Raw genomic sequence first — 23,431 nt, 5'->3', positions numbered from 1 at the left:
ACTTTGCTTGAAGTGAATTAGAGAGGACTTACCCTATCACTTTGTCAGTTGAAACATGGAGAAAATAAACCTCATCCGAGAGATACAGTGATCTTTCCAGATGACACAAACAGTTGCAATAGAATTTGTGCATAGTCTATGTCAGATATTGGTAAAGATGTGTGTGACTATCTTAACTTTTATTCTCACTGTAGATGCCTAGCACACTAGAAGCCTAGCACTTATGTCAAATATTAGAACACCAAGCATTTGAATTTTTCCTCACATCTGAAAAGTCTGGCAACAATGTGGATTTAATTCAGGAGGAATGAAGAAAATTATATAGTAAATGAAAAAAGCGTATTTCAAGAACATGTACAAATTTTTGATATGTAACATTAGCTATCTGTAGTGATAACAAAGCACTGAGATGAGTCTAAAAAAATTAGCAGTGAACATTTATATTGATGTATATTTAACTGTATATCATAGTCAAACTGAGCTGCATGACTGGCATATGCTAAAATTGGCATATTATCCAGCAGTCACTGTTTCGTATGTTTGGACTACAGACAGTTTTTTCAGAGTTTATAGTAAAAACTGTTGCTGTACCTCATTAGAGGCTCTCGCTGATCACGCATCAGCCTCATTGTGACTTCGCAAGCTCTTCGGAAGAGACCTTCTGTTCCCATCGGACCCATTCCATTAACCATATTATGAGTAAGACGAAAAGGAACAATTTCTGGAACTTCAAAAGTTTCTCCCTTTACATTCATTAAAAAAAAAAAAAAAGTTATTTTCATTTTAAACATTATTTAATTAAACAAACAGTAAATTTGCATTGTTTGTTTTTTTTCCTCAGCATTGTCTGGCAGATACCTAGGTGACCGGAGATGTTTCAGACCACTGCTCTTTCTCAACTAGTTAGAGCAAATTACTGTGAGTAAAGCATACCAATGCCCAAATAACATTTATTTTCCTGTTTTAAAACAGTAATACAGGTTTTAAATTTCAGTCCCTTTTAGCCATACAAATTTTATATATATATATATATATATATAAAAATAAAAAAAATATATATATACATTTTATACATATATACATACATATATGTATGTATAAAATTGTTCCATGGTCTCACACAAAATCCTAACTTTTGTTTTCCCTAACCATTTATAGATCTGATAAAAAAATTTTTTTTAATTAAGGATTATGTAGGATAATTTAGGCTTACCGAAAAGGTAACAAGAGTAATTTTCTCTGCTTCACTGGTCTGAATTAAAAAGGGCAGAAATTCCACATCAAAAACATCTTGTGGCAGAAATACTAAAACCCCAAAGCCCACTCTGGCCACAATTCTGCTGCTTATTTTTATAGAACCATTGGAATTTTTGTGCTGAGTGTTAGAAATCAAGAAACTCCTGACAGCAGCAGAATTGTACACGTAAGAGTACAAAGACTGTAATTACAGCTTTGTTTGGAGGGGTGGTAGTGAAGGGAGGAGAGTCACATAGTATAACCAGCCCAAAATGCTCTAAAATTTGGAACTTTATCAGAGTATCCAAAGAATGCTTATCTGACATTAAATCAAAAAGCTGGCTTTCATTAATGCCATATATTCTAATGTATATAGAACAATCACATACTCTTTATGTGTCCAAGATTGCCTGCTGTGTATAAGTAAGAAATAAAGTGACATACAGATAATACAACAGATACTTTTTTAATTTTATTTTTAAAGTAAAAAACCCCCAAGGCAGTAGAAATTTATAACTTTCATCTGTGTAGAATAAAGGGCAAGTTTGGGAAGGAACATTTCTCACCTTATTGAAAAGACAGTTGAAATCCACGTGCACACATTCACCAGTCAAAGAATCAAACAGGATGTTTTCACCGTGACGGTCTCCTAGACCAAGTATATACCCTACCATTGACATGACTGCAACAGAACGACAGTAGGCTGACCTACTATTGTACCTGTAGGAATAAAAATCTAATATGAAAGTCTAAAAATCACCTCCTTGAGATGCCCTTATTCATTAGCATCATTTACATTTATTGAAATATATGAAATATATATTCTTGAGCTAGCCCAATCCCAGTCACTCACCATGAAGTAGGATCAGGGAATGTTCTAAGAAACCATTCGTGAAAAAGAGGAGGATGACGGGGCAGAAGGACTTCTTTGAACATTTTCAGCTTTTCAGACAAAGGTGCTGACTTTGGAAGCATGTGCTGACGTAATTCCTTTCCGGTCATATAAATACCTGTAAAAGACCTTCTCAGTTAAGAAAACAAACAAACAAACAAAAACCCCCATAAAAAAATAAAGCCTCACACATACTATTACTATGCAGTAATACTTACCACATTTTGACCCAAATAGGGTATTTTAGATAATATAAACATTTCAATAAAATTGAAATAAATGAGCAAACAAAAAGAAAATAACCCAGAACATCTTGGTGGTAGGCAGGAAAGTAGTCTAAAAATAAAATAAAAAAAAAAAACCCTCACTGAAAAAGCAGCTCAGGCAAGCAAGTGGTTTTACACAAATCAAAAGCCACTCATCATCATCTTCAACTCAGATGTTTGGTCTTCCATATTCACAGACATCTGCACACAATCAGATCGTTTTTGAGATTTTAAAATTTGGGGTATTTTAATACAATAATGTAATTCCATCTATATTTTAACATCCTCTTCTCTCTCCTCCCATAAATCTCTCAGAGGAATGTTACATAAAATAGTTCTTTACCTTTTTCCTTGTAAAGTTTTATCAGGATATTTCTTAAACCAGCAGTATTGTTCACCCATTCAATTATGCCGCATTCATCATTTAATGGAATAACTGCATAGGTTCGAATATGGAGTTCTCGCCTACGTGACTCTGCATCTTTTCTCAAGCACTATTCACAAAAGAAAATAAATTATATTAACAAACAACATATATAAACAAAATATACCAATACACAAACCATTTTATCCACATTTACTTTCCCATCCTACCATCTACAATTTAAAATTCTGAGTTTCATTGTCAGCAATAGGACAAATGCAAGCAGAATGTTCATCTTTCCTCTGAAGTCACTTTGAAAGAGAATTAAGTAAGAGAAATTGTGTAACTTGTACATGGCCTAAGTAAACCTTTCAAAAGTAGTATTTGAAATCAGCATTGTGTTAGTGCTTCAGAAATATTATCATTTGCCTTGACCTTGTGGAAAATATGGTAAGTTAACCTTTGGTGTACTGCTGAGAAGCAAAATATGACTAAAATAACAAGTACGGCAACATTTTTACTAAGAAAAATAGAATGAACCCATTATTTATTAAGAATATAAAAATATTCTTCATATGAAATGTAACAGCAGGATTGACATTATGAGAATCAACCTTTCCTGTATATTTCCTCTACAATAAGCAATTATTTTGGCAAAATGTTATACTTGTAGACTTCTGAAAACAATGATGAAGTTATGCATTCTCAAATGCTGTTGATGTCAGTTGGGATAAAATATTTTGCTATCTTTAAAATTTTGTTATTTTTACTCTCTTCTCCAGTAAATTCTTCCTCGAGATTAGGAGCTAAGTACTTCTTTGTTAGTTAGTTCATCATTTTATTCTAGTCAGCAAGTATAATGTATCTGATTTTCTAACTCATCAAACCTTATTAATAAGAGAGTTGAATTCCATGAGCCGGCAGTCTTTTCTTAGATCATCTTTTGGTTTACACATCATAATATAAGATTTCCCATCTGAACCTTTTAAGCTGATCTTTTTTGGCTTTTGAAGTGATGCAAGAATTTCAACCTAAGGAAAATTAAATTCTTTATTAACACCTGTATCAATTCCTACAAAACAAACTGTAACTGTAATAGACCATTATAACAAATTATGTTAGCACTTTCATGGTGCTCATATGGTATTTACAGCATGTTGATCTCAGGCCAAAATCTGACCTAAACGCTAAGAGGCCATATGCTTCTCATGCTGTTATGTCAGAAGCCATTCATTTTCGTGAATGTAAATATGAAGTAAACTTCTATGCCTCCTCACTCCTCCATTTCTAGAGAACTAAGAAAATAAACTCAGCTATACTTTTTTGATGTGTTTTTGACTATTTGACATTTTTTTTGAGTATATGACATTAAACTTTAAATTAGATGCTAATCAGAGGCTTACCGTATCATCAAAGCCTGAAATGTAGGCCCAGCATCCAGGAAAAGGATCATGGTTAGCATGTGTGCCAGGGATTGAAGGAAGAGTTGGTATCATCACAGATTGTAAAGGAATGAGAATCTCACTAAATGTGTGCTCTTCCACCAATCTTTTAAGTGTTTTGAAATGAATACTCATGCTTAATGTTGAGCTGTTTCCATCAACCTTAAACAAATGTTTTTCATAAGTTAAAAATAAATACTTAAAACATTCTTACTATTTTACATTACTAATTACACTTACTATTTTACATTACAATTACTAATTACTTTTGGTAATCAGAAAAAAGGCAAATTAAATTTCAAATTAAATGAGTGTGGTTCAAACAAAATACATTAATTATTGCTCATCTAGTTTTCATTATGAACGTAATATAAATTAATTAAAGGTTTTACTAAATTTTAGCTCTATTAGCAAGTTCATTTGTTCATGACAACACCACAACCAGCCTATTTTTGTTTTATTAAAACTCTGTAAATTTACTGGGGAAGAATCAAACATGAAAGAAAAAAGACATTTAATTATAAGCAATGTAAATGCCATGCACTAAAAAAAATGCATCATTGTGCATGTAAGTATTTATAACATGCTTACTTAGAACTATTTTCTGTTTTTTGAAAGTTTTTTTTTACAAAATACTTCAAAAATAAAAATGTTTTACAAGGTACTTGCAATTTAAGAGAAACTATGCCAATAAAATGAACAGGTTAATATTATCAGAAGAAGCTTCTGTATAACATTTTTAAATAAATGAATTAATGCATGTCATGTGATTATTTCTAGAAGTACCGGTTTGTTGCATAGTTCTAATAGCTTATCCGTAAGGCGTGTTGCATCACCAATAAATTTTCCTAAAGATTCCTTCATGTGGATAGCTTTGTTCAGAATTTCCTTACATCTATTGACACGCATAGGGTAAGAGGACTGAAAAGAGAGCAAAGTTAAATTTTATTAAGAAGTTGAACCACTTAAAGTTCTCAAAAACATATTTTTTCTTTACTCCTTGCTTGTCATATTTAATATGACAGAAGAGAAGTCTCCTATTCAGATCTGACACCTGAACTTAACAGTTTCAAAGTGGTATTTGGGAAGGAGGGACGAAGACAAGTAAGGAGTATTATTCTAATCTTAAACCATTCTGAAGAATCCCACAACTAATGGTTAATGTTCAAGAACATACCAGCCCCAAAGAAAAGACTGTACTATGCTTCCCAGTTTTTGTTGAAACAATCTTACAATCATATAGGTTTTAGGAATAAGCAATAAATCTAGTTTATTTTAATCAAGGCAGAGGATTAAATATTTGATCATAAAATTGGAAGTACTGTTTAAAAACAGCAAAAACCTGTCAATAGCCACCCAGTTCTTCAGCTCTCTGTTAATTCAGATTTCCTTCTCAATGTATCATACAAGTCAGGATGCATCTAGGTTAGCATCCTAGTTTGGAGCATTTAAACTATAATATCTGAACTTTAGGTTGACCCGCAATAAAATCTTTTGCAAAGACAGCAACATATCCTGCTCCGCAACACTGTCACAGCTACTAAAACACTTTATTATTTCTTATAATCTTCAGTAAAATAGGTTATAGTTACATTTCTCTCTGATAAAAATAGTTTTACAAACTTAATGAAAATGTAGCTGTCCTTATCACGGTACCTTGGACACAGCAGTCATCATCCACATTGCTTGCTGTGGATAGGCTAGAAACACTTTAGCAACGATCACCATCAGAACAGCGAAGACTTCATCATGAGAATGACAGATTCGTGAGATTAACTGAGAAAAAGCTGTCAGAAACTGATAAGGTGCCAGGTGACTGGTGTGCTCTGTAATCACTTTATTTATTTTAGCTAAATCGTTTTTCATTTGAACACGTTCTGAACGGCTTGCTGAAAAACACAAAACAAGATTATATTCTTTAAAATCATTTAAATCAAGCCTACAGAAAAATATTTTGTTGTCAACTTTTCACAAACCAAAAGGAAAAAAAAAACAAAACTCTAAAAGGGAAAAAAGGAAAGACTCTACTAATGTAAAGTTCTTTTTATATGTCATTCAGTAACTCAATTACTTATAAATAATTATTGCGTTTGAGTTATTAATGAACCAGAATTACAAGAGGTATGGCTAGGAATGAAATAAACAAGCACAGACAAAATAATACATGAAAAAACCCTCCTCGCACCCTTAAAAAAACCCAAAGGATAGGAAACATTTAAATAAGGCTATAAGAACTATTATTACTTTCATGTTTGATAACTTGTAAACAGATTTGTGTAGAGAACAAAGCCTTAAACAACAGAAGGAAGAACCAGGCCTGGGAGAAAGGAACATGTACTGCTTGTGGCAATGTGCTGTAAACAAATGTAAGGGGAAAAATAATCCAAAATCTGGAAATTCCCCCAGCAAATAATTGAGAGTTGGCAGGGTTGGGGTGTGTTCAGTGGGGTTCCCACTGCCAAATAATTTATCAATGTAAAAGTTCTTTCTCCAGTTCTCAGGTTTTTCAATTCTATTTATGCCTCCTTTAAGAAAAAAAAAATAAAAGAAGAAAGAAAGAAAATAAGATTGGACAGGAGCAGGAGCTGGAGGAAATGGACTTGTGACTTGTGCACTGAATTTACTCCATAAGATGATTCTGTTTGGCTTATTTTTGAGCTCTTTCCATGGATGCCACAGTACAAACAGTTCCTCTATCACCCCAAGGTATCATGGCCACTTAAACCTGCAGAAGGAGAATGGGGCCATGGACCAGATGGGTAGGCTTAACATCTACCTCCCAGCTTTAAAAAGAAAACAAACCAACCAAACAAAAAGAAAAAAAACCCCTCAGCTTTCCTGACTAAAATAGCTAGCTTCTTTATTAAAAATATTCTACATTGATAATGCAGTAAAATAGGATATATACCCAAGTAAATAATGTACAGTATAACAGCTACTATAGCTTGGGGTATCACCAAAGATTTTACATAATGTTTTCTTGGGAGCAAATAATTCTAGTTAATGTTACAGATGTCTAGGACTCCTCTAAAGTCATAAAACAAAACAAAAGCAACAACAGTCCATAATATTTCCCTACAAAATGAATCCCAATGTTCTTTTGTGGAGTGGAAATGAAAAAGAGTCTTTAAAAGGAATGGAGTTGGCCCACTTGCTCCTACCCCCAGCAACAGAAGACCCAGCATGAATAGCAAGCACAGCAGCAGTAGAGAAGGCAGTAGCTCATGCACGACTGCCACCAAATTCAGTTGACGTAAGTGTAGAGAATGAGGCAAGATCAGTGAGCCACAATGATCTCTTTGCTTAACTCCAGACATGCAGGCATTGCTAACTGCAATTTTCATTGGTTCAAAAACTTCCCCTCCCCTCCCCTAAATGCATCTAAAGCAGTAATTTCACATGCCTGGACGCTATCTACAAGAGTATTTTTCTCATTTAAATTTGAATAAAATTCCTTCAGCAATTGGAATCCAACAAAGCCAGAAAAAAAAAAATCAAACCAAAGCCAAGTACTTTACTACAACAAATGTATACAGACATACTGCTCATTATGAGGCAACTTTAAGTGATAGGTTACATGCAAGTGATTTTTCTTATTTCTCTTTTTTGACTTAAGCAATTTAAGAAACATTTATCTCTCCTTGCGTATTGAAAAAAATATTTCTGAGGATTTTAAAATAATTCATACCTTCTTACATACTAACATTCTACAATTAAAAAAATAGTAATAGTACCTTGTTTTCATATAATTTCAGGCAGTAAGTCTAAACAAAGTACTCTAAGTATCTTTCATTATTCTTTCAATAGTCTATATAAAAGTATGACACTGGAAATATGTACTTGGAAAAAATGTTCTACCTTTATCACATTCATATGCTTTTGCTCCAAAATCCAGCCACAGAGATAGCATTCTTGGCATTGACTGATAGATGAATTGGTTTCCATACTGCAGAGACCTGTTATTACATGTTTAAATCACAGTATGTTAAAACAATACATTAAAAATCTTACAAATTGTACATACTTAATTGCTTCATATTCTATGGTGCACTTTAGAAATCTATTATTTGCTATTTTAATGCATCTTCAATAGTTAAAAGTTTACTAACATACAAAAGTTCAGTCTGTATTAATCAAAACTGCAGATGAAATAGTTAACTTAGTAAGTACCAGTCCTGTTTTAGATGACAGAGATGATTGCTTATTTAGAAGGTAGAAGTAAACTCTATTGGGTACTAAATAATGAATTCAGTGTTTTTTTTGTTTTACATTATTGCCTAAAAATTTAAACTCTACTGCTAAAAGACAATGTATTTTTATAAAATGTCTTTTTCAGTATGAATAGTGTAATCTTTCTGTAGAAACTACACAAAGATGCTGTAGTGTCCAACCTGCCAAAATGATGAACTATATATCTAATCAGATCTCCTTGCTTTTCCATCTTATTGTCAGTTACCATAGGCATTAATTTATCATAGTATTTAGCAAGATAAAAATGTCCATCCTCCCATTCTGGCAAAAAAATTGTAACATCCTGCAACAAAAAAAAAAGAGAGAGAATTACTTTTTGAAATGACAGGGCATGAGTGGGGTAATATTTAAAACAAAATAGGTGATTCTAATGAAACAAGAATCTTTTACTAGTTACTTTTGTGCAAATTATAGAAAAGTGCAATTTTAACACCAAAAGTATAACTTTGCCCAGAAATACCTTATAAACTAGAGGTCTGTTATTAAAATTGCTTTTGAATTTGGAGACAGCAAGATAATTTAAGATATAGTATTCCTCAACCAGAAAAGATTATAGCTTCATTAAAAATATTATAATGAAGTTCATGATCTTGAAATAAAATATTGTGTTTCTTTTAATTTTTGGAAAAAGTGAAACAAGATATTTCTTATGTTTCTATTTTCAGTCTAGAAGTGTTATACTAAAAAAAAAATCCCAAGAATTCGTGTGACATATATTAGGATATAAATAACAAGTGACATCTATTCTGTAATAATGTCAGCTTGTTTCCAATGCCAATATTTAGATATTAGAGAATTCTAAACATCACAATGCTTTTATGTAATCCACTGAGATTCTATTGTTTTCCATTATTCCAATGTTCATTTGAGTTGGTGTGTTCATTAGACCCTTCTCTAAATGACTGTTATTGCAGTTTCTAATTAGTAAGATAACAGTAAGTATTAACACCATCAAATGGCAAAACTTGGAGAGAAGACATACTACTTTTCAGGAAGCATAAAGATCTACATGTACTACTGGTTTAGTAGGCAATACTAAAACATTCCAAGACAGTATTACAGTGGCCTAACAACAGGAAGCAATGTAGCACTGTATTGTTAAAGAAAATATACCAGTGACCTCTTTCCTAATTCTTGGGAAGCTGGAAATAAATTTAAAGCAGATTTGTAAGTCACTTCCAGAGAGGAGTAACAGTAAAGTGAGAGAAGAGCATCAAGGTAATCACATTGTCTTTTAAGAGTAACTCACATTTTAGTGAGAAATTCTAATTTGTATATTTGTAAGAAAAAAAACATACACTCACAGATTTTTTACCTTAATAGGGCGTATACACAAGTGTATCAGCTATATTTAGCTTCCACTATTAGGAACTGTAGACTTCCATGTATTGACATATCATGCTAAAGCAAATTCAGATGGTTTTACCTTTAAAAGAACCACCACTTCCTTCCTACACATTGACCTTTTAATACCAGTGACAGTCGGTTGATGCTTCTGGAAGTTGTCATAGTTTACATAATAACAGATATTTTGTTACATTATTAAAAACTGCTGTCCTGTTAATTAGCATTTTAAATTACCTTGTACTTTTTCATAACTGCGTTGCTTTCAAAATTAGCAGTTTCTTCCATAAATCTGCCCACTAGCAGCATTGCCCGACCATGGATGAGTTGATTTTTGGTATCACAAGGTGCTTTATTCTCGGGGAAACATAACTCAACCCCTTTCTGCAGAACAATCAGTGCTTGGTGAACCTCACCCTAATGGAAAGAGGAAAACATTTCATTTACTTTAAATAAAAGAGATGAAAAATAGTTTGCAATTGCCACTAAGGTAAAGCAAATTTCACAGCTGTGTTCTAGACCATTCTGATTGTGGTGACTGGATATTAGGCTATTACTGTCTTCAGATGCTTCTTATATTCCCCTTTTTTTACAGCATCATTGTTCCTTTAGATTAGCTCAGCAATTGCTCCCATGTTTGCTGCCTAACTCAAATTAGTTAAAAGAATACAAGAAAAGTCAAACTGTTTAAAATAGCCTATGCTGCTTTGACTGAAGCAGATAATCTATTTTATACATAGCTGTCAGAAGAATCAATAGATACAGAAAAGGGCTCACTAGCAGATAGAGGTGAAAACTTCTTGTGGCTCAGCTGTGACCAGAATGTATGACTGAGTTCCTTGCTGACGTTTCTCATTTTACATATATTGATTATAAGTGTTTTTTTCTTGAAGAAAACTAAAAGATACTTTCTTGTACATAAAAAAAAAAAATCAATTTTTATTTTGCTTACCTTGGACCAGAGCCACTTCGCTCTTTCTATATAAAGTTCTGAGAGGGTAGACTCCCCAGCATTTAGAAGAGCATTATATGCAGTCTGGTGATGACCAGCTTTCCTTGCAACTCTAGCGCTCTGGAGCCAACATTGACCAACCAATTCACTGTAATCCTGGCTGCAGAGATATTTTTGCAGGAAGCGAAAAATTTCAGTTATCAATACTGCCTCAAAATCTCAAGTAAATATCAGTATGTTGAAATGCAAATAAAAGATCTCAATAAACTATATATTACAAAGAACCAGTTTAAAATTATTTGTAATACTTCTGTGTTTCATTTTTTCCATCTAAGCCTAAAAATAAATATTTTCCTCTGTTCCTCCCTTACCCTTTCTAAATTGACAGACACCACTTTTCTCTTCCAGTTTGAACATAAGTAATGTTGAAGAAGATTGCTTTTGTGTACAATATAAATTTCTACAGATTTTTATCCTGCCTCCTAACATGCAAACAGAAAACTAGATTCTAATTTACATATAACATGGACAGACAAGAACTGGTCATGTTCTCACCTTTTACTGAGGCTAAGCAAAGCCCTTCGCAGTGCCAAAATCGGTTCTTTTGCTCTGTAAGAGTTCTGGGTCATTTCAATACGAGCACACCAGTTCAGGGAATCTCTACCATGGTCACCATCTGATTGCTGAAACACTGGCCCAATACTGTGCTCCAACTCACATAGCATATGCAACCTATGGTAGCAAAGTAAAGGCAGGTATGTTGAAAATACTTGCTGTTATAGTTACATATAAGTTTTCTGTGGCTTTTGCCATTTTTTGCCTAAAGCTGGCCGTAAGTAATTTCAAACAGTAGGACTTTCTTCAAAAGCAAAAACACAGCAAAACCCAACCTATAAAATCAAGAATTAGCGATGAGTTATTTTCTTACTGTTCCTTTACCAGGCTGCTGAACAGAAACAATGCAGATCACTTGGAAAGGAAGTCAAGTTTTAGAAATCAAGAAGTTTCTAGGCATTACTTTTAGCAATTATTCTTTGAAAAGTCTCGTATTTTCTACAAATGATATTTTTAAATAAATAATTTTATTTTAAAGAAAGTGTTTAAATAACAGACAATATATTGCCTCTAAAATAAATAAAACTTTCTTTAAAATAAAATTATTTATTTAAAAATACCATTATTATTAACTGTTACTGTAAAGCTGCAAAGTTGAGAACTTGCATACTTTTGCATTCGCTTTGGCAGTCTAGATGTGGCATGCATATCTGATAGAGAAACAGTGACTTTGTCATGGCTTCTGAATAGCAAAGAACATTTATAAATGGCTAAATTGAACTATTTTGAAACTCCTCTTTCTCAATACTCAGACTGAGCCTTTTATTTAGAAAAGTCTGCTCAGTTGCTAGTCTACTACAGCCAACTTCAAATTTATTAAAAAAGAACAGGTAAAACTATTTAAAGTGAGAGTTTTCAACTTCTACTGTTCTTTGCTGAGAAAAGAAGGAAGTGCTTTTAGGCCTCTGGGCAGATTAAAAACAGTCATTAAGTCGAAAACATTATGTACCACTTTAAGTACAAAATTCAGTTGTAATTTTTATTATCTGATATTCACATAAACTTGCTGACTTTTTAAAGTCTATACAACTGATCTATTGTGAGTATTTTTCGCGGGGGATAAATTCTTAATTCAAAGGTTTCCACTTGGCAGAGTATGCAAAAGAGGTGAGAGTAAACACACATTAGCACCATTTATTGTGGGAATGAAAAATTCTTACTGCCAAGTACTTGATTATGAGCTTTCTGGATTTGAAAATACAGGGACATTTGGAAATAAGAAACCTGATAATGTGTTCGTATCCTCGCTGATAAGATCCTCTTTCAAAGCTTGCTGCTGAAAGGGGTACAATCTGTTCTGCTCGAACAACTTTCAATGTTTCATAAAAAGCAGCTTCATTTTTCTTCTTAGCTGATAACAATAAATGTCCCAGTCTGACACTCCACGTAGTGGACTTCACATCTTTGGGAGGAAAAAACAAAAACAAACAAAAAACTGAAACAACCTCCAAACAAAGAAATCTTTCTGTTTCTTTAGTAGCTTAGTCTAAGCATGCTAATTTGTCCTAACATACTACTGGAAATTCTTTATCAAAGTAAGTTTCTCCAAACTGCTTAAATGAATTTTTAAAAGACAGTATAATCTATCCCTCCTCTTCTTCCCCTCTCCTGCCCCCATCAAAAGCAAACCCAAAATAAATTTGGCCTTACACTTGTTTGAAATTTAAGACTCAAAAATCATACACTTTACAATCAAATTATTTTACAAAATCTAGAAGACTATTAGTCAGAATCTCTTCCCCTTTCAATAAAATACAAGACTAACTACCCCTTGGTTTAAGCTTGACCAAGCTAAAAGACATGCTTGCTAAGAAATGCAATAAAATACTTCATATTTTGGTATCAGTTTACCTGAAGTCAAATAATTTTCCAGTAAATCCCATCGTGACAATTTCCAGGCTGCCTCCACTCTGTATGTGTTCAGTTCAGAAATCCATTCTGACCTATTAGAAGGAAACAAAACCAATGAAAGTGGTTGTGCTGAACTCAACTTTTTCTTTCTTTCCTTTTTTTTTTTTTTTTTTTTAACAGGTAGCTTTACATAATCTTAACAACTATTCTTTATATAAAATTCTCCATTTTACTCAAAAAGAAGGTAAGATTGCCTTAAATAAAATTAAATAAAAACAAAGGGAAACAAAGGGTAGCTAGTAGTAAAAATAACAACTGTATATCACCATTCCACAAATTCAAATCACAAGTAGTGTTTTTAACTTCTATGATGCATTTTAAAAATCACCATCTTTCCATCCATTTTTCCTGTTAAGCTATAAATAGCTCTGGAACAAGTGACTTGTAAAGTGATGATGAAGGATTTTACTGTTTAAGAAATTAAAGCATATTATCTACACTGAATGCAGTGCAGATGAGCAGATTTCTGGAGGTAATTTACAGACAAAGCACTTCAAAAGTTCTCTAGCTTCACGCTGCTAGTCAGATACACTCAACAGGCCTCACATGCTTGATCATGCACAAAAATGACTACTGATACATAGCTGTAATACAAGATCTTCATATTGCTCCAACATTGTATTAAAAGCATGTAGTACCTGTTGGCAAGTACTCCATTGACCTGAGTAATTACAGTAGATAACTGACCAAGGCCTAACATGGACTTCACTACACCATGATAATGAATAATCTAGAAATGAAAAACAAACAAAAAAACAGATAAAAAAATATACACACACATATGTTCTCAAGAAATTCTTGGCAGTCTTAAGGAGGAAGTAAGTCATTTGGATGTATAACTCTTTATAATAACTATTATAAGCCATAACCAGTTGCACCATAGGTAGACAGGGAAACTTTTCCCAATTCCCATTACTAGCAGAGTTATACAAATACAACATTTTTGGCATATAAAAACCACAATGCTCATTCAGTACTATTGAGCTTTCCAGTCCTACACACTTGTAAGTCCCAGAGAAAGAACAGAAAGGAGAATAAAAGTGGAATAATTGTTACTCAACTTCCAACTGCTCTTATATTACAAGTATTTTTCCTGATAGTCATTAATCAAAAGAGTAAGTCAGAATTGCTTTGAATAAAACCTGTGGCAACTTGTTTTAATAGTTCTGTGGCATGTATCAGTATTGATTGATTCTTAAACTATCAAACTTCAGGCCTTCCTAAAGTAAGGTTGGTCCAAAATCAGCAAACTGTCCTAGTAAAAACCTGGGTATATAGATACATCAACCATTAATCCAACATCGTCTGCATATTACAGTATAAATCCACTATGAAGAGATTTGTTCCAGTTCATGAAAGACAACAGCAATTTACACTCAATAACTTCCATGGGATACACTTACATTCATACTCTACTTAAATATTCTGAGGTGGTATTTTTGGTTTTATCTTGTGTAAGTATTGTACTGTGGAAGATTAAGGCAAAAAAGATATTAGGAATTTGTCTCGTATTTTACCTGATCAGGTTCTAGTTGGATAGCCCTATCATAACAGGCTGTGGCATCTCTCAGCAAGCCAATACTTTCATGTTCAAGGATTTGTTCTTTGAGAGATGGTTCTGCTTTCCGAATTGCGCTCACCCCTGCCACTCCATCTGGCTCATGCATAGCAGCATACAATTTCTTTATTCAAACATAGAACGTAACAGAAATTGACATCAAAAACAAATCTAAGATAACAAGACATTTTATATATGACGTTCAGAATCATGTATCTTGTTGAAAATGAAGAGCAAACTACTCTGTAGGAATTCTTGGCTTAAGCTGTTATTTCAACATTGAAGTAAATGTCAGTTTTGTTACACAACTTTCCAAGCTGAGCTCTGCTTTCGTTGCAGAGCTTGTATAAATGACGTTATTAATAATAATGATGATGATTATTGCATACTGCAGTCATCATTATTTCATACTACAAGTTCACACATCCAAGTTACCTGAAGCAACATTTATATAGGGAGAAATAAATATCATATTATGACATGATAAAATCATATAATATGAAGCTGCAAGTAACTTATGGTTTAACAGCACCATTCTAGATAGTTTTTCAAATTAGTAAAGCTGCTGACAAATATAAATCACAAAATAAGAACTATAAACTTCAGATAGATTAAAATACTTCTTGAAAATAATTTTTATCCTTTTCAACATCCTTATAATTAACTTTCTCTATTTTAGAATTAGCCATTTAGCCTTACTTTAATGAATTTCAACATTTTTAATTTAAATCACTGTTGGCATAAAGTAAAGTAAAAGTAATAAATACTATAGTTTTGATAAAAATGTGTTTAATTTCAGGATTTTACAATCTTCTCTTATATACAAGAGTTCCTCCTTCCTTTTCATATAAGCAAGCATGTCAAGCAAGGGGAAGTACTACACACTGCTGAAAGATTGATGACCAAACAGTTATTTTAAACAGAGAGCCTGACTACATCTGTTCTCCTCTTCTCATAAAAGGATTTGACAGAGTTGAACTTGGTTCATCTCTGTGTCTTTTTTCATTTTAAAGTTAGAAAAGAAAAAAAACTCCAAATCAAAAAATGACTTCAGAACCTGAAGAAATCCAAGATGCTCCTGAATATTTTGTTTCTTCTCTGTGATGAATGATTCAAAGTGCATCACAGCCCTTGTGTATGCCTTAGAGCGAAAGGAAGCCACAGCTAGCGTATCCTGAGGTATGAGGTCTAGAAAACGTGTCACATTTTGATATTCTCCATAGTCTTCACTTGATGCTATAGAATAAAATCAGTTTAAAAGTCTGTCATTCAAATTTTATAAATAAAAGAACCCTATGTGTCAAAACTCTGTTAATTCATTTCCCAGTTTAGAGATAAACTGATTAATTTGAGAACCGTTTCTCATCTGTCAAAAATAATTTATTTAAAACACTGCTGAACACTTCCTACACTGTTCAAGACAGCAAAGTATACATCAAACTGAACTTTTAGAAAACTCTCAGAAAATTATAATTTCCTTTTTATTTTGAATCTAAATTTCTTAAAATATCCATTAAACAGAATGAGATTTGTTGGAAGGGAAATTTCTACAATTGTACGAAATCATAAGATAGACTAACATGTAGTGACATTGCCGTCTTACACAGCCATAATGAGAAGTGGTACATTTAAATATTGAAGAATGTAAATATCACTTTTTAATAAGAATTACTCACTTTTTAGATCGCCTCTGTCTTTGTTAGACTTGCTAGTATTTTTCTCAGTAATAAACATTTGAAACTTATGTCTAGCCCATTGAGTTAGATGATCAAGCATGGAGAACACTGTCTGCATGCTCAGCTGACTTAGATCAGATGCACTATCTTGAAGCCTCCTAGTACACATGTCATCATGTTTCAAAACAGCCATAATCTCTGCATAAACCTATGCAAACATCAAAACAAGAGAAGACAAGTATCACACAGGCATCAAAATAGCAGGAAACAGCAAATAACCTAAAAACCAAACTAAAAGATTAGGCATTTTAATTGTATATTAAAAATTTTGGGTTGATAAACAACCTTTGTTGGTCCCATAATCCTAATAGGAAAAAATGTCAAATCAACTAGTTATTATCAGAAGACAACCCCTTTATACAGGGAGAAAGTCTTTGAAAAGCTCACAGCACAGCTGGATTCAGAAAAGCAACATGATCATTGCACAGTTTACGTTTCAAAACATAATGAATGCTACTGCACTTCTGAAGTGTTCTATTCTCAGCAAGGTTTGACAGAGTCAAGTTAATTACTAGTTATCATATAGAGATCTACTTTTTGCTTTTATTTAAGTAAATAACATTCTGAAAGACTTCTTTCTCATTCATTTTAGTCTATGGAATATCAGTTAATATCAGAGACTTAGGTGAATGTACTCATTCACACAAGAAAACCATTGCACACCTAACTCCACCCCCACACCCGGAATGTTTTGATCACAGATATCTCAACTGTGCAAATTTTAAATCAATTGAACATATTATTTTCATTTGCTTCAACATATACAAAAGTAAACTGAAGAAAAATCAATTCCTGGATCACTCTTCTCTCCTGCTCTGCTCCAAGACCATGAAGCCTGCTCTGCATGGATCTCATAGCTAAACAATTTTTTCTAATCAAACTGTAAGCATATGCAAGGGAGGGGAAAAATTATGTGCCTGAATTCTCAGAAAGGTACAAGTTCAGTATTCCTTGCTTGTATTGCACTCTCTTCCTCTATGCACCACTCTGGCTCCTGACATTATTGCAACCATAATTAATTGCATAACGTCTCTCTTCCTATGCCCCATTGAAATACCAAGAAGAAATAGATGGAAAACCACAGAAAAATTGAATACTAACTAGCATGAATATATTCAAAACCATGGCTGAAAATGTATACTATTAATACAGAAATAGAAATATTTAACAGCTATACAATTTGTTCATATAGGACTGTAGTGTTTCTGCTTAGCTGAACCACTCTTAGGAAGAACAGCTCCTGAATATGCTTATATAAGACAGCTCCTTCTTATATCTCTCACCTCTTGTTGATCCTCTTGACTGCATCCCAATAAAACATAGACAAGGATGTGTGGAAGCAAATAGATTGTTACTTTATAGTCATTCTTCATCATAATACTGCAGCAGTTGAAAACTTTTCTGGCAAGATCATGCCGCACCTGTACGAAAATTTTATTTTCATGAAAAGCACAATTAGAGAAATGTTTCATGTAAATGTCTGAACAATCAATAAACTTATTTTTGTTGACAAATATAGAATTATTTGATGTAACAGAATTTAAGATACTGTTTTCCCCAGTGAGAGGAATACGAGATGCCAGCTGCTTTAACACATTGATTTCTTGATACCATAAAAAAAGTTAAGCCTTGCTGCCACATTCCACTTTTTCATGTTTTCCACATCATTGTGAACTTGCACTGGCCACAGAAAAGCATAAGGCTGAGAGTCTACTTCTGCACTTAGCCCTTCTTCTGCCCTTTAAGGAATGCAAAAAGAAAGGAATTATGAATACATTCAGCACTTCTCTGTCTGAAGTGGAGGGAGGGCAGTGTAGCCAGTAAGCTAATGTAGTTAACTAACTTGTGAAAGTGGTTAATTTAGAAGTGAAATTTTCAGTGTCACTTACATGTTAGATTGTAGGAGAAAGGGAGCCATTGAGAAATGAAATAAATCTTTCAAAGACTTCTGAGAAGATAATTTAAGGTTTTACAGATGCATTTCAGATAGTATTCAGAAGCATTTGTCAGTGCCTTCAGCAAAATAAGAGTCTGTCGACAAGGGTAGACTCCCTAGACTTTTGGCTTTGACACAATCTGTTATAGCTTAGCCAAGAAGCAGCAGCTCTGTGGCAGATGGAAGGAAGATGCATGGTCACCTTAATGATGCAAGAAGTCTGTGTAGTGTGTGCTATAACAGCCTATAAAGAAAAGGCATCTTCTCCCATCTGTCCCTCACTTTCAGAGACTGAAATTAGATTCAAGAATTATGTTGTATATACAAATGTACACGACAGATTTACTCTTACCTTTGTTATAAGGTAACCTGCCCAAGTTGCTGACCATTCCGCAAAATTATCACCTAATTTGCTTAAGTAAATTGGCTTCTTCATCTTGGACCAATTTACGTTTTTTTGATAACTCTTGTACCTGTAATTTTAAAATCCCCATTTAGTAAATCTAGCATTGTTATCTTGTAATAAGAAACAATAGCAAGAAATAAAGTCAGCAGGTGCCTGATCTGGAATCCTATTAGGTGTTATCTTCTAAATTTATTTATTTATTTAAGAGAACTAACAAAACACTTTCAATAGCCAAATGGAATACATTTTTATTTCAAGAATCTCTAGAGTGACACATGAAATACAAACAACGTTAACATGTTACCAGTACTTTTAAACACACTGGAATTGCTGTTCAAATCAATCTTAAAAACGCAGTTTGAAAAATATTTGATTAATATGTTTTGACTGAAAAATATCAAAACACATATGAAAACCAAAAAAGGCCAAAGAGTTTGTTGTTTAAAAAGGGAAAATCTATGAGAATAGAAGTGTTCATTGGAAAACAGAAAGGAAACATTGCTGTTTTTTTCAAAATTAAAATGTATATATGAGGTTTTCTTCACATCATTTTATAATTAATTCTACAAAATGAAAAAAACCCACCCCAAATCTCACCAACGCAAATTAAAAGTGTCTTCTACTTCTGTTAAGAGTAGCAGTAAAGGGTATTAATGGATTTGTGTCTGAACTCAATTTCCTTGTGAGAGCTTGTACAAATAAAGGAAAATGGAGAGAAGAGTAACTTCAGACTATTGCTTAGAACAATGCTCTAGGGACAAACAGGGAGATCTGGGAAGAGTTTGAGCTCAGAATTTTGCTCCTGTTTAATTCATAGATTATTTATATATTCAAGGAAGTGTTAACTCAACTCTATGTAGACACCCCTTTTTTGATGACTCAAATACTACTCTTCACAGAATAGTAAAAATTACAAAAAATAAATCAAGTTATCATTAGCTGGAGGAAGAAGTGCTTTTAAAGCTGTAATAAAATAACTTGGGTAATAATCACACACCGTGTATTTAAGTGAGGTTCCAAAATTTCCTGCACATGCTCAGGAAACCTCCTCCAAAGTCTGGAGCCTGGGCAATCAGTGTTTGTCTCTCTGCAGTCATAGATGGACAGCAATTCCTAAAAAGGCACAGTTTACATGAACCAGTTAGCACTGAAAATATATTGTGAACACAACTATAAAGAAAATTGATGCATATAGAGAAATAATGACATACAAATTATAGAATGGTTAATTCAAAAACTGTAACTCCTTCACTTTCATCCAACATTATCTCCTCTTACTAGACAGGCTGATTTCATCTAGTTAGGTATTAATGGCTCCGGATTCTTCAGTTGATGCTTGGACAACATTATCCCACATTCCTCACGTCTGCCAATAAGCCAGGACTAGAAGCTGACATGATTCCTCCTTGTGCAGGAGCTAATTAAATTTTCTTAACCCACTGACTACATGGGGCCAATCATTTTCTCCTGGAAGAAATAAACTGGCCTGAAGTTTTCACAAAGATATTAAACAACAAAAAAACCAGCTACATACCTCAAACACACATAGCCCTCAAAATGTGCATTTATATTGCATAATTCTGTGCTCAGTGTGGCAGGAGATAATTTAGGAAGAAAAACAGAAGATCTAACCACGTATTTTACCTGAATGGCATATGCTGCAGAATCTTGAGCACGAACATTGTCAGCATAAGCAAGGAATGCTCTGGTCAGTTCCATTAATAATCCATAGGCAAAATTTGGATCCTCCACGCCAGCCTCAGTCACAAATAAAATGCCAATTTTATTAAAAGAAACAGAGTAATAACCATATCATTAATGTCCTGATAATTAATTTGAAGTCTGTCTCTAAACTCACTTAGAAGAGAAAGCAGAGAAAGTAAAGGACCTAAAGTTACTAAAACTCCCTACTCCTAAATACTTTTTAAAAAATCTTAATGCTAAACAAAATGATATAGCAACACTCCTTACCACAAATGTAAAATGTTTTCCTTGAGTTTCACTTGTAGAAAAATCCAGCCTGCCAGGGTCTATGGCGCCCAGCTCCCCTAAACATTCTCCACAAAGCAGTCGGGCTTGAGGATTTGCATCCTGGCAGCCGATTAAAAGTACGGTTACCAACTGGGAGATGACTGGCTCCACAGTTTCACTGTCTGTTACATACTTTATCAATTTTTCCTAGGAGGTTGAAAAAAAAAAAGAAAAAAAAAAAGATGAGTTTTCTATGACCGTGTTAATGTTCATGTCAGAAATTTTACAACTGTAACCCACTCTCACTTCGTATTTCTTTTGTCCGTGACTTTAAGATAGTTACTAAAATACCGTCCTTTTGTAACTAGAGCCCAGTTGCTCCGTATTGTTTGTTCCCATAGAAAGGGCTGCACAAATGAATAAAAGACCAGGGATTTGAGCCTCAATTAGTAACAACCTCATGGCCAATATTGTCTTTCATCATCACATGCATCTCTATTAACTTCTTTTTCTTTGCTTGTCTTCTTACCAAGCGTCTCTATTCTTTTCTACATTTTTTCCTGTGTTCTGATGCACTTTTTTTTTTTTTTTTTTTTTTTTTTTTTTTTTTTCAGCTACCTACCTTCTAGTTTTTACTGCCATTTGTAATTGTATTATTTTCCATTCATTACCTGAATTTTATTTTCTGGTCCCACATTTAGTCCAAATACAGAAAAATATTCCCTTAATAATGGGAAGATGTTTGCTATTGTCACATTTAATAAAAATCTCAAACACCACCAACATAATATAGAAGTAGCTCCATAAGCTTTGGAATTAATCATATTTGATTTCCATTCCTTTTCTTGTTAGTCTTCTAACTAAGCAAGACATTGCAAGGTTTTGCTAACCTGAGCTGCAAGAATTACTGATTGGCAGGATAATTACTCTTATTTTATCTGGGAATTCTGTAATTTCTGAATGAGTATGACTGTGTGTCACAGTCTTTTAGCTACTAACGGGACAAATATTTTTACTGATCACATGTACACCCTTCTGGGCTAATAACTGCACATATTTGTAAAACACAGCATTTTTGCAACTCATACCTGCCTGTAAAATTTATTTAAATAAATCAATGGATTCAAAATTTTTCTGCAAAGGTATAAAAACAGAAAGATACGAGGTGGTTTCTTTAAGAAGTCATGTATTACACAGAAAAATGCAAGCTCTGATGTATAAGTCTATTGATGCAAAAGCTATACATGCTCTAACAGGGAACAAACACATAGATGAGATTGCTGCACTGGAGTTATTAGATGCACCTTTCCTCAGTGCTGAAAAAGATAAGAAAATATTTGTTACAAGTATCTTTGCTGAATCAGCATCACACAGATAATGAAGGATTTAAAAGTCCTATTATGAAGAGACAAAGGATGAAAAAGAATCACATCTCTCCATTACATTAAGAAACAGATAACTTAAGGAGGGTAGAACAGTTCACGCTATCATAGCAAAAAAAGGAACACCCAAAAGAGTATGGCATTTTTAGATTGTTGGCCTAGATACTACTTTGATTCCTTTTAAAATCTATTCAAACAGGCTTTCTATACCTGATTTCTATATAATGTTTCTTTCAGGCTGGTAAGTGCATGGATACGAACATCCACATTCTCATGCTGAATAGCTCTCATGGATAGCTGCAGTGTTGTCTGCAGGTCAGTGCTTTTGGAGGATTCCTGAAAAAAAAAAAAAAGATACAAAAAATTCAAGCTAACCACAACAAGAACATAACTAAGCAGTATCTCAAAGAACACAAGGGAAAATGTACATGAACATGTACCTTTCTACCTACATTCTCACCTACATCCATATACCACTATTTTGCCATTTTAAAAAACATTTTCCTCAAAGAGGTGATATATTTATAGTTGTGTTTATAATTCCTAATGAGAAGAAAATGAAAAACTTGCTTTGAGCACCTCAGTGTCTAAAATTTAGTTAACTTTTACTTTTGTTACTTCATCTCTACTAAATAATTGCTATTTCCTGTCTACTTTTTAACCTTTCTGTAGGCTTGTAACAGAAATGAACCATATAGTATTCCTAAAAAGCAGACAAACTTAGTCACTTTGAAAGAGAATATAAAAGAGGGATCAATTTAAAAGTAGTTTCTCTTGCAACATATTAATTGCCAAAGCTAATACTGTAGTCTTTCAAGACTAAAACGAGCATAATATTAAAAAGTCACGGTTCTGGAGATACTACAGAATGTTAAATGTGGATATGCTTCACTCCTAAAGAAGAATTAGAAACTGCTTCAAGGTCTTCCCATTATACACAAATTCTGTTTTGCTGAGAAGGTAGATAAAACCATTTCCACTGAATAATTCAGCAATAAACTTTACATGTATTCTCAATTGTCATTGTCATTAATTCATTTGATGCATAAGAAAAGATATCTGTACCTTTCTATATTCCTGAAGGACTACCTGAATTTCTTTTAGTTCTGGAAGGTCAGGCAGAAAGTATATTTCATGTAAAAAGTCTCGCACTGCATCCCTAGTAGTTA

At 33.3% G+C, this 23,431-nt stretch overlaps 1 protein-coding gene across 1 annotated transcript in view; it reads right to left on the bottom strand.

The window, feature by feature from the left end:
• Window positions 1–23,431, bottom strand: part of ATR (ATR serine/threonine kinase) — a 43,496-nt gene that overhangs the window by 2,783 nt on the left and 17,282 nt on the right. Inside the window, exons 20-45 of the mRNA XM_062582929.1 lie at window positions 23,328–23,421; window positions 22,473–22,598; window positions 20,881–21,087; window positions 20,554–20,667; window positions 19,907–20,022; window positions 18,856–18,976; window positions 17,851–17,988; window positions 16,508–16,715; window positions 15,889–16,067; window positions 14,791–14,955; window positions 13,912–14,003; window positions 13,214–13,305; window positions 12,587–12,764; window positions 11,303–11,479; window positions 10,748–10,907; window positions 10,033–10,212; window positions 8,592–8,734; window positions 8,059–8,156; window positions 5,857–6,089; window positions 4,987–5,121; window positions 4,162–4,362; window positions 3,646–3,789; window positions 2,738–2,888; window positions 2,090–2,246; window positions 1,803–1,956; window positions 592–743 (exon numbers count right to left, since the gene is read on the bottom strand). Of these exons, the coding sequence (XP_062438913.1) occupies window positions 592–743; window positions 1,803–1,956; window positions 2,090–2,246; window positions 2,738–2,888; window positions 3,646–3,789; window positions 4,162–4,362; window positions 4,987–5,121; window positions 5,857–6,089; window positions 8,059–8,156; window positions 8,592–8,734; window positions 10,033–10,212; window positions 10,748–10,907; window positions 11,303–11,479; window positions 12,587–12,764; window positions 13,214–13,305; window positions 13,912–14,003; window positions 14,791–14,955; window positions 15,889–16,067; window positions 16,508–16,715; window positions 17,851–17,988; window positions 18,856–18,976; window positions 19,907–20,022; window positions 20,554–20,667; window positions 20,881–21,087; window positions 22,473–22,598; window positions 23,328–23,421 (3,915 nt within the window). The remainder of the gene's footprint in view (window positions 1–591; window positions 744–1,802; window positions 1,957–2,089; window positions 2,247–2,737; window positions 2,889–3,645; window positions 3,790–4,161; window positions 4,363–4,986; window positions 5,122–5,856; window positions 6,090–8,058; window positions 8,157–8,591; window positions 8,735–10,032; window positions 10,213–10,747; window positions 10,908–11,302; window positions 11,480–12,586; window positions 12,765–13,213; window positions 13,306–13,911; window positions 14,004–14,790; window positions 14,956–15,888; window positions 16,068–16,507; window positions 16,716–17,850; window positions 17,989–18,855; window positions 18,977–19,906; window positions 20,023–20,553; window positions 20,668–20,880; window positions 21,088–22,472; window positions 22,599–23,327; window positions 23,422–23,431) is intronic.

Source organism: Rhea pennata, chromosome 9, assembly GCF_028389875.1.
Source record: "Rhea pennata isolate bPtePen1 chromosome 9, bPtePen1.pri, whole genome shotgun sequence".
In the NCBI taxonomy this organism is placed as follows: Eukaryota; Metazoa; Chordata; class Aves; order Rheiformes; family Rheidae; genus Rhea; species Rhea pennata.
The sequence above is the reverse complement of the archived record's forward strand: the minus strand, read 5'-3'. Positions and strand labels throughout refer to the sequence as shown.